Consider the following 11,716-nt stretch of genomic DNA (forward strand, 5'->3'; position numbering starts at 1 on the left):
AGGAAAAAGTGGAGTTTCTACATCAGTTTCTGCTGGAATTCATTCTAATTTTCCAAGAAAAACCTGCCACACTTCTGTTACTATGCTGTGAAACGGAAAAGTAAAATTGAGATACTTAGTATCTGAACTACCATGCCTTTATACCTTGGCAACTTTGTGGGKTTTTTTWYCTCAATCATCTGAAGTTTTACCATGCAGAAGTGATGTTACTGACAGATATATTATTCTACCCAAAGAAGAGCATGTGGTTATGTAAGTACTCTGAGCACTACAGCACAAGCAACAAAGGTCATGTTTATGGCTCTGGCAGATTTGTCACTTTCAAACTTGTGACTTGTCACTTTGTCCTCAAACACATCACTACTATCTTTGTTTTTAAAGAAACTAAAATTTTAACATCATCATTTCAATCCACACTTCAAAACTGAGCCTACATGCTGCACTGATCTTCCAAAGGCCCCTTTAACAGCTGTTCATCTGCAGCTGTATGGCATGAAATCAAACTTCCCTGTTCCCTCCTTGCCTCATTCCCTGCACCACCCAACTCACCTCKTCATGCTGCTTCTCTGGAACATCCCTCTGACCTCATTCACTGGCATTTCACCCACACTGGCGTCTCTTCCTTCTCTTTTTCCTTGATGTTTTCTCTACTAACTAATTGCCAATGTTTTGATCTGGTAATAGTCAGATGCTGGTTGATGTCTCAGAGAGAGATCAATGCTATGCATGAGGGGCTGTTAACAGTTCTGCAGGTCTTGGCCATTTTCTTCTGCTTCTCTCAGTCCACCTCACTTGTGCCAACACTTGAGTAAAATTTATTTTCTCCTCACAGAGGAATGGAGTCCAACACAGACCATTAACCTATGGGACAAACAACGATTTTATTGGATTTACCAATTAACTTAAACCACAAAAACWTCTRAAAACACTGRAAGACATTTCCATCCCACTAAATAYCTTACCCACTAAATTTTGCCATTAAATTCTTTTGCACTGAACACTAAGTCTTTCCATTAAAAAATTTAATATTTATTTTAAATTGAAAAATATTCTTTGGCTGTTTTTTCCTTCTTAAATTTATCATTGTTGATTAGCCCTATATAGATTCCCACTGGAATAAATTTGATCCCAAACAGTTAAGAAATTACATAGTTCTCTCTCTTGCCGAAAAATGATTCTTAAAATAATGTGTTACATGTATAACCAAAGGCAATCAAGTTACTATGGCTTCACCTGTGTGACAACCATACCCAGTCCTCACTCGTGATTGTGAGAAAGAAAGCCTTAGTTTCAAGATATTCTGTGCTGAACCATTTTTGGCAGTGAGTGAAGGCTATGAGTGAGCACCAAGCAGTGTGACTCAGTGGCACAGCAGTAACTCTTTAAGCCGCTGGAAAAAGATACTTTAACCCTTGTTGGTAAGGTTGTCCCAGAGTTGGTCTGTGACCACTGCTTAGCATAGCACAAGCAATGGTAGAGCCACAGCTGGCACCCTCTGGAACACCAGAGTTAGTGAGCAGCCAACTGCTACCTGCTGCCAAGCCTCAGGCTCCAAGAGAGCACAATCACACCCTAGCCGAGGACAAAAGTGCTCTTATACCACACCTATCACACAGCAGGTGAAAGTAAATATGGCACTGAGGTCAGTGATAATGGGAGAGCAGACATGCACAGAGACACAGGGCTTTTCCTGCAAGGGAGCAGCTTCCCTCCTCCTCACACCYAGGGTCAGCCCTAGGCAGCGAGTTCCAAAGGAGTAAGGCCATGGCTAAATCACAGCACCCATCACCACAGTCTAACCTGGGCAGCACCAGAGACATCAGCGCAGATCTGATTTTCACCAATGGAAAGCGTGAAATCGGTGCAGCTGAACTCAAGACGATCAGAATAAGGCTCATTATCCCTGCAAATTCATGCACAAGGACTTGCATGCTGCACAGCCTTTCCTACTCTGAGTCACTCCAACTCCTGCTCTAGGCTGTTCTGCAGCAAAGTGTCAATAAAACTCATTAATTATGTGCTTTATATAGAAATAGTGCATTTAACTGAGGAGCTACAACACATGAAGAGTGCAGTGGGGGGTGAATTACGTGKTTCATAGAATGGCCTGAGTTGGGAGTGACCTTAAAGATCATCTACATGTAATTCCAACTCCCCCACCATGGGCAGGGACACCTCCCACTACACCAGGTTGTTCAGAGCCCAGTCCAGCCTGGCCTTGAACATCTCCAGGGATGGCACAGCCACAGCTTCCCTGGGCAACCTCCGCAGGGCCTTGCCACCCTCACAGTAAAGACTTTTTTCATAGTATGTACTCTAAATCTACTCTCTCAATCTGAATCCATTCCCTCTTGTCACTACATACCCCTGTAAAGTCTCTCTCCATCCCTCYTGTAGCCTCTCTTCAGGTACTGGAAGGCCACAATTAGGTCACCCCTAAGSCATCCTTTGCCCAGTCTGAACAAACCCAATTCTCTCAGCCYTTCCTTGTAGGAGAGTTGCTCCATCCCTCTAATCATCTTGGTCGCCTCCTCTGGACTCTCTCCAGCAGTTGCTGGAATGCAGGATGCGTGTCAGTAAAGAAGAGATAAAGGTGGGTGGAAGTCTTAATGTTRCACAGATCTGCTTGATGTTTGGTATATATATTAACCTAATTCCCCTTTTGATTGCAGTTATATCTAGCACTCCCCTGTGTTTCTACTGATATATAAATTTTCTGCTGAATAATTGATAACCAACTTTMTTTTACGTAAGCCATTACTGGAGAGCCAGCCAATATTATAGGCACGTTGTTTGTCTTTCTCTGTTCTCATCTGAGTCACATTTGGCTAGCATTCACATCTAGTTCCTTCATTGGTAGTAGCTATTAAAAAAAATACACCTTTGCAGAACCAGTGGCAGGAACAGTGCAAAAAAGATGCTCTTTGACAGAGATTCTTGGGTTTTATACTATGTAAATACACATCTGCAGTGTTGACAACTTTATCATGGAGGATGGTTTCTATACTGCCTGTCCAAGCTCTACATTTTGTAAAATATTCTGGTATTATGACACAACATTCAGCAACAGGTAACAACTGACCTTCTACACAAGCAGCTGTCATTTTCATCCACTACAGATGGTTTTATCTGATGGTTACAGGGAATTCTAACTTCTCAAAAGAAATTAGGAGGATAGGGCAGCAACCCCTAGAAGAAAGCAAAAAATTAGCCAGGGGTTTTTCACAAACTTGGAGTGAGTTGTAATACAGAACAGSAATAAAGAAGCAAGGAGTTGCTCACAGAGCAGTCCAGGTAGAAAGGGAAAGAGACTGAAAGTAGTGTGGTTGGGCAGGAGAAAACAGCTGTTGACACTTCTCAGCACATTCTCCTTCCGTGTGTGGAGAAACAAAACAAACACAGCAGGAGACCAAAACCATAACCCAAACCTGACCTCCCGCTCACTGGCTGTATCACAAAACCTCCAGACTGAACTTTGGTCATTGCATCACCAACACCACACAGCCCCAAAGCCCAGCCAAGCAACTACACTGTGATTTTTTTTTTCTCACATATTCTCAGGATAGTAGAGGCCAGCTAAGTATATGGCCTTTCAGAATGAAAAACATATCAATTTAATTGCCAGTTGGCTGGACAGCTTGCTTTTCTGTTGAGGTTGATTTGTGAGTTTATTTGAATATTACTGCACTGAAAAAATGTGTATGGGTGTGATATAGCATTTAACTGGAACATTAATCTATTTTTGTCTGTATCTGTTACAAATGGCAATCAATACAGCAGTTAAAAACATTGGAGATCATAAGGTGACCAATTATGCAAAATATAAATCTCATCACCAGTTGAACACAGTGCCAGGATTGTCCACCTAAAGATGTACCTAAAATCTTAATAAATGTCCTTTTATGCAGGACCTATGATTCATGGTTTACAGATTGATAAGCCCTGAAAGAGCCAAGTAACTCACCTAATACCACTCAGCAAGTCAAGATAAAGCTGAGTTCAGACTCAGGATCCTGCTTCTCTATGCTGATCTTTCCTTCAACTACAAGTTACTCCAAACACACAATGTACTACAAATACTGAGCACTTATTTCCACAAAACAGCTGAATTTTGTGCTGTATAGATAAAGAACCAGTGTGCTCAAAAGTGARTATTCTAGCACTCACTTGCAAGCAAAGTGCAGTTGCTGAGGCAGGACACAAAAGAGCAGCCAATAAAGAATTTATCATTATCACCGGTAACAACCAAAAATTCCAGTGCACATCTCCACAATTAAATTGACTGCCCCTGTGGAAGGGAGCTGAAGAGAAAAGCACACTGAACATGGAGCCTTCCACCCCTCRGCTTCTGACAAAATGCCAGTTGTCACCCAATGCAGCAGTGATGAGACTGTCAGTCCTCAGCAGTTCATTCCCATACAGAAAGGCTCAAAGGCCCTTAAAGACTCTACCTCTCCACATGGGATAATGCTCCCTCATCCTAAACATCTTGTCAAACAGAACTGTTCCTGCCAGGTACAAAAATACACACCTCATCTTCACTCTAGCTCCCAACACTGGCACAGGACAGACTTAACAAATCACTTAGCACTTAACAAACAGCTGAAGACTGGTAATGCTTTGTAGCTTCAGGTGGAACTTGAATGTAGCAAGTCAAATGAACATTGTTCTCTGTGGAGTGAGATGCAAAGATGCCAGGACCTRAATTTGCATTTTGTGCACCAAACGTATTTATAGAGAGAAGGAAATAGGTTTGGGAAAAGAGATCCAAGACACCATCTTTGTTTATGACATCAGTATTAAAACCTCTACTGGGCCATCACATGCCACAACACTTGTATTTCTGATTCATGTATTTATCATCCATGTGAGGGTGGTGAGACAGTGCAGCAGGTTGCCCGAGAAGCTGTGGATGCCACATCCCTGGCAATGTTCAAGGCCAGGTTTAATGGGGTCCTGAGCAACCTGATCTAGCAGGTGGCAATCCTACCCATGGTGTTATGTTTCAAGAATCAGATCATCTTTAATGTCCCTTCCAACACAAACTGTTGTATGATAATATGTAAGAATACTGTAAGACCAAGTATATCTTACGTAAGTTTAATCCGTATCTTACAACTTGAGTTTGCCTTTAATCAAGAAGACATATTGGTTTACCTTGTTTTAAAATGAAACTTTTTAACCTATCAGGCTGCAGCCCCTAGAGTCGTATTTAATTACTAACATTCAGTTGTTKCTCAGAACTCTTACCAGCTGGGCTTAGACCTACAATGGTACTTACATGCTGCACATGCAAGTAATTGAACTCAAGGTGGTATGAGCCTGTATATTTCTGTGATCAGAACCTAACTTTGCTTTAAAAATCTCAGCACTAACAGGTTAATTTCTGACTTCAAAAACAAGGATTTTCTAGGCATGATCTGCTAGGCACAGCCACACCGTTTAGAAAGAAGGTAATAGGATCATTGCCACAGATATACAAATTAAATAAAAACCTGGCAGAATAAATGCAGTACCCTTTTTGCACATTAGCCTGAAACAACCACATGCAGGCTCCACCAGGCTGGAGCCGAGCCAAAAGATTATCCATCCTTTCTGTCACACATGTCTGAGGATCGGCATCTGGAACTCTGTGTGCTCGTCGGTTCACCTGTGGTTAAAGATAACGAATTCAGACAYAATCACTCTCAAAAAGTGACCAGAAGGAGATGCATGAAGGACAGTGCGTGTGGTTCAGCACGACCTCGACCCAATACTGAAATGAGAGGCAGTGCCACAAAACTCAAATCTGATAAATTTGCCCAAATGGCTTGGTTATATCAATTATGTGAAATTAGTTAGTGAAAAAAAGAGAAATTGTCTATGCAGTTGTTTTACGTCCATGACAACTGCACTTGCACTACCTTGCTCACTTTTACATGGCTTAACTACAAGCCAAGTAACAAGTTGCTCCTGAGCTTCCTCGCTYCCACAGCGATGCAGGACGAAACACACGGCACGGGGAACTTATTGCCGTGGTTTCCCAGGCTGCAGGGCAGCTCCCCGGATAGCTGTGCCCCTGCCCGAGTCACGGGGAGCGGGACCCCTCAGTCCCGGGGCAGCGGCCGTTCCCGCCCGCCCGTCTCCCCTCACGGCCGTCTCCCCTCACGGCTCAATGGCGGCCGCCACAAGCTCTGGGAGCCAGCCGGCCGGCCCCGCGGTCCCCGCGCCCCCTCACCTCCGCTGCCCTCCTCCTCCTTCCTCCGCACTCCCACGGCGGGGCCCCAGCCCAGACTACGAGCCCCGTGGTGCCCGGCGGCGGCGCGGCTGCGCGGCGGGTCGGGGCACGGCGGCGGAAGCGGAGCTGAGCCCCGCCCGCCGCGGCCGGGCCGGGCCGTTGCCGCCATGCCCCGGGACAACATGGCCTCCCTGATCCAGCGGGTGGCGCGGCAGGCGCGCATCACCTTCCGCAGCCCGGCGGGCCCGGCCTTCGGCGAGAACCTGCACCGCCTGCAGCAGCTGCTGGACGAGGTGCGCGCCGAAGACTTGCACTTGGCGCCGCGGGGGCCGTCGGCCGCGGCGGCGGCGGCGGGCGGGGGTCCGCCGTGGGCCGGCGTGGTGCCGCCCGTCAGCTACATGCACATCTGCGAGACCGAGAGCTTCAGCATGGGTGTGTTCCTGCTGCGGAGCGGCGCCTGCATCCCGCTGCACGACCACCCGGGCATGAACGGCATGCTGAAGGTGCTGTACGGCACGCTGCGCATCGCCTGCATGGACACGCTGCCCGCCGGGGCCGCCACCGCCGCCGCCCCGCCGCCCCCCGCCGCTGGCAGCGGGCCGTGCCTGCGCGCCCTTTTCCGCTCCCGCCAACACTACACGCCCGCCTCGCCGCCCTGCCTGCTCTCGCCGCACACCGACAACCTCCACCAGATCGACGCCGTGGACGGGCCCGCCGCCTTCCTCGACATCCTGGCGCCGCCCTACGACCCCCAGCACGGCCGGGACTGCCACTACTACCGGCTGCTGGAGGGGCCGCCGGCGGGCGCCGAGCCGCCCGCGCTGCCGCGGGAGGTGTGGCTGATGGAGACCCCGCAGGCCTCCGACTTCTGGTGCGGGGGCGAGCCCTACCCCGGGCCCCGCGTCTGCCTCTGAGTCGCCGTCGGCGGCCCGGGCCGGGCGGCGGCCGCTGGGGACGATGTGYGCTCGCCCTGCCGAGAGGGGAGCCCGCCGCTCGCCGCCCCCGCCCGGCCACCCCCGAGCCCGCCGGACAGCAGCACCACGGGGACCCGGTGTTCGAGACGGCCGGCGCTGGCTGGATCTGCGCGGGAGCGCCGCGGGTCAGAGCGTCCTCTGATCACGGGCTTCGTAGTCGGGGGAAATAAAGCGCCAGAGCGTGTTTATGTCCTTGAGGCCGATGTGCCGGAGMAGCACAGTGAAACTCCTGCTCAGCGGAAGGGTCGGGGAAATATTCCAACATCCTGTGTAAATAGTTAGGGTCACGCATSAGGGTGGGGGGATCGAGCTCCAAAGGGAGAGTAAATGCAATAAGAATTGTTGCAGGATGCGCTGGCTTTTCCCAGAGGGGCTCCCACTGCCAGAGCCTGCTGGCACCACAGGACCAGGGGACTGTGCCCACTGAGCCTGGGCAGGGSGTTGGTCTGGCTATAGCCTTTTGGGACTGTCTCTAGAGCAATTCTCAAGGAGAGCTGTATCCTGCTAGTAAGAAACAAATTCAGAACAACTCCTGAGCCAGGACACGCTCCTCCAGTAAATGCCAGTGATCGATCCCCAAGGCTGGAGTTAAGGAAATTCCCACTCCAAAGGGAAACTGTCAGGTTCAGAGTTACTTTGCAACAGTTCTTTAAAGTGTCACATACAAGCTCTCACTATTGCAACTGAGAATTACTGAGTGCATCTATGCATACTTCCTTCAGCAAGAAGGAGACAGCTGCTAATAAWCCTCGCTTGGAACCTCTAATGCAGCGATGGCAGAAGGTGGCAGAAACTGGGCATTGTAAGAGAAAAAAACAACTATCCACTGTTGTGGAAGCTATTCTAGAAACACAGCATATTTGCAAACCCTCTATATACAGCAGCGCATACCCTAGATACTGATWAGATTTGACCTGATGTCTTCTCTTTAAAGCGTGGTCTGCGTTTTTATATGGACAAGTGAAYGCTTTGGGCTTTTGAAGCCTTTCAGTTTCCCTCTTTATACTATTTATAAAGACTCCTTTTTCATAAGGCTTTTAAGTAAACTTAGAAGAGATACCACTAATTTTGCCTTGCTGTGATGGAAGCAATCTGGAGATGCAGTTTGTCCACGGCAGGGGATGCCATCTTTGTAACACAGGAGAAAGCTTTTCTACAGGTGAAATGCCCTATCTGTACTGCAGGGACTGGTCTCGTGCCTGTTCATCCTAACGCACACTTCATACCACAAACCCCAAGCCAGGGCAGCCTTGGCCATCGTAGTCGTGAGAATTTGAGTAAGAAAACATGACTTAGCAGCCTCCTAAGTGATGTACCAACTTGCTCCAGAAATCATTCCACAACTGGCTTTGCTTTTCTGTGTATTTATAAAAGCAGACTTGTTTTTCCTGTACAGTAGCCTGTATGTGTGAATTTTTAAATTATTCTGATACGGCATTGCTGCTTTTTTTTTTTTTCCCTGACCTGCAAAATATGAATGTAATATAGAATCAGCATTATGCATGCATGGATTAATTCTTTTGCAAGGAAAAATTGGTAGAAATTATTTCAGGTGATTTCCATTTATTCTTAGAGCACTTTAAGGTGTCTGATATTTCTGTAGCTGGCTTACCTGTTTTTCTTGGAATTCCCCTGCAGCTTARCATTAGTTAATGTTTAACAATTCTTGATCGAATGTAGTCATTAATTATAAGGCAATGCCTCCCTGTGTTGCATACAGCCTGTTTCTACCTCTCTCCAAGGCTAATGAAGACAGTCATCCTTTTTCAGAAGTCCGCAAAGAAGATAGCGCGGTGCATGCAAACAGCTGTACTGGAAAAACAAACTGCGACAGCGAGCATTTTTTATCTCATCTGCTTTATCCTCCCCTTAGGTCTTTCTCCTTGGTTTTTAATTTTTTTTTTTCTCCATGTGTAAAACCCACTCAAGATGTTTAATGAGACAGAACTTTAATGTATCTTTCTAAAGAGGACAGCATCGTCACACCGTGGAGTGCTGTTAAGTATCGCAAAACATTTTTTTTTTAATTAAGGTTTTAGTATCAAAGTATTTAAAGCTGGAAAAATAGCAAAGAAAACCTGAGATGCATTTTGAAAAAAAAAAAAGCCTCTTTGTGTAACTTCTTGCTTACTCACTAATTGAAACTTACTTCCTATGTTCTGGATATCTGTAAGCAGAAGGTTTAAGTCTGTAATGCCATTCCTTTTCTCTGCGGTCTGGTTATTGTGTTCTCACAACAGCAAAATAACTTTATGGCTGAATTATAGAATAAATACAGGCTATCTCACCACTGACCAGTTTTACTTTCCTTCACAAGTATGACAGCCTTGAGCCAAGTACRGTACAGAGCACCAGTTTCTCTTGCCTAACAGTCCGAAGTGTGATCAGCCTTTCTTYGGGAGGCGATGCTTAGCACTGCATTCTCAGCCCAAATCCTGTAAGCAAATCTGGACACATACACTGTCGCTGCTTTTAAAGCTGGCTCTCACTGTAAGGCAAGAGACAGGAGTGTAGGACCATTGATACTATGCGCTGAGAGATACTTACAGCTGTACACTAGTCACCAGCAGTTGCCTTAGTTCAGCTCTTTAGTGATTTCTGTGTTGTTCTGTGTTATGTCTCATTTTTGCTTTTGATTTAGGTTTTAATTTTGGAGCATGGCTGGAGACGGTAGTTTGGAAAATGCAAGGGAAGCCTTGGATTGTGTGTCTGGATTGCTGAGATACCCATTTTGCTCACGATGCTCTGCCTATGACTGAGCTGTCATTATCCAAGGCTGGGGTGGTACCAGCAGGTGAGGAAGCCACCACTTCTGTGTGACATCCCTCCAGCAGCTGGCTGTGGTCTCTTGGGGGCCAGGACCACATGGGATCAGGTGGCAAAACTGCAACTCAGGACACRAAGGCTTACTTGGGCTGCTAAGGTGAATAGCGGGGCTGTGAGTGTGGCAGTTCTGGAGCTGGTAGCGTTCTGTGGCTTCTCGTGCACAGGCTGGTCCATGCCCAACTTTAGAAGCTATCTAGATTAAGAACCAGGTATGTCACTTGAGCTCCCACTGATTGCCTCTTCCAAGCAAAGAGCAGCTGCCCCAAAAGCCAGCACAAGTTCCAGAAGATGGGTAGCAGGGTATATCAGAAAAGGCAAGTGCTGCAGGGGCTCAGCACAACGGGACCTGGGCGAGCAGAGGCTGGGAACCACCAAGCAAGGGCTTTATCCCCTCACCCTGCTGTGCTGGGCTGTGGTGTAATATCCATCCTACACAGCTCACTTTTGCAGTGGGGGCTGCGCCGGGGATCTGTGTGGCAGAGAGCAAGCCCGCGGGACCCTCACTGCCCTGCACCGATGGCAGGACCCGAGGGGCCGAGGCCAGGATAACATCTTAAAAAACATCATCAAAATAAGTTTAGAAGAAAAAAAAACCAAAAAAACCCAAAAAAACAAAAAACACAAGCCCTCAATATTGCGGGCCTGTGGTTTAGCAAAAACAGTCCGGCTGTGCCGCGGAGGTGAGCGCCGTCGCTCACGGCGGCCGCGGAGCCCCYAGGCGCGGGCGCGGCACCGCCCGCGCAGCCCCGCGCCGCCAGGAGCCGCTTCCCCCGAGCGGCGGCCGTCGGGGCGGCGGTACTCACTGTTCCGGAGCCCACTCGCGGAGGTTGCCTGGGGCGGATCGTAACCGCGGAACAAAACAGAATGAGTCAAAAAAAACCCACCCCGCTCCCTGGTTAATATTATCCCGTCTCTCGTCTCCGAGGGAAATCCCCGCGCCCAAAAGCGAGTGTTTGTACGCCGCGGCCGGGGCCGCTGGTTTTCCACGCCGGGGCTTTGCGGGGTGGGGCGGTGCGCTCAGCGGACCCGGGCCGGGCTGCCCCGCAGCCCTGCGCCGCCGGGACCCGGCGCGGGTCGCGGACGAACGGGGGACACCCCCTCCCTGGGTCGGGCCAGGGAACCTATGGAAATAAAGATGTAAATTTAGCATAATTAAGAGATTTATTTGTCGTCTTTTATAAACGTTGTAAGCACCTATCCTATTGTCGAAAAGTTTATTTACAGAGTGGCCAGAAAGACACCCCCCTCCCCTCCTTCCAGCCCCCGTTAGTGGTTGTGCATTATTCGTGTTACCTGCGGCGCWCTGGGTCCCGGCCGACCACGGGCGCCGGTCCCAGCCCGAGTATTTACATCCTGTCCCAAGTCCTACTACAAACGGAACACTTTTAAGTCACCAAAAACAAAACCAAAACCCCAAACCGGTGCGTACAAAAATATAGTCTCTAAAAAAAAAAAAAATCCCAATATTAATAGGCAGAAATGTACAGCCATACTAAAACCAGGGAAGGAAAAACTTTCCGGTCTCGGTGTCGCCGCTGTCGTCGGAGCGGATCGGTAAGGCACCCCCCACATGCAGACAGGGGACCGGGCTCTACACCACACAAGGCACCAAGGACAYCTCACCACGACGGCACTGCATGCATCCATCCTCCCGCCGCAGCCCCTATGTACACCCGCCGCTCCGGCCCGCCCCGGCCCG

General features: G+C 48.4%; 2 protein-coding genes across 2 annotated transcripts in view; one reads left to right on the forward strand and one right to left on the reverse strand.

The window, feature by feature from the left end:
• The first annotated feature begins 6,337 nt into the window (after positions 1-6,337).
• On the forward strand, positions 6,338-10,601 carry ADO (2-aminoethanethiol dioxygenase). Its single transcript, XM_057368399.1, has one exon. It carries the CDS (start codon positions 6,385-6,387, stop codon positions 7,129-7,131), a length of 747 nt encoding a protein of 248 aa, XP_057224382.1. The 5' UTR covers positions 6,338-6,384; the 3' UTR covers positions 7,132-10,601.
• A 433-nt stretch (positions 10,602-11,034) lies between these two features.
• EGR2 (early growth response 2) overlaps positions 11,035-11,716 on the reverse strand; it is a 2,869-nt gene continuing 2,187 nt past the window's right edge. Inside the window, exons 3-4 of the mRNA XM_057368411.1 lie at positions 11,311-11,385; positions 11,035-11,138 (exon numbers count right to left, since the gene is read on the reverse strand). Coding sequence (XP_057224394.1) covers positions 11,035-11,138; positions 11,311-11,385 — 179 coding nt within the window. The remainder of the gene's footprint in view (positions 11,139-11,310; positions 11,386-11,716) is intronic.

This window comes from Malurus melanocephalus, unplaced genomic scaffold (genome assembly GCF_030028575.1).
Source record: "Malurus melanocephalus ecotype Western Australia unplaced genomic scaffold, MMel_1.1 scaffold_91, whole genome shotgun sequence".
Taxonomy (NCBI): domain Eukaryota; kingdom Metazoa; phylum Chordata; class Aves; order Passeriformes; family Maluridae; genus Malurus; species Malurus melanocephalus.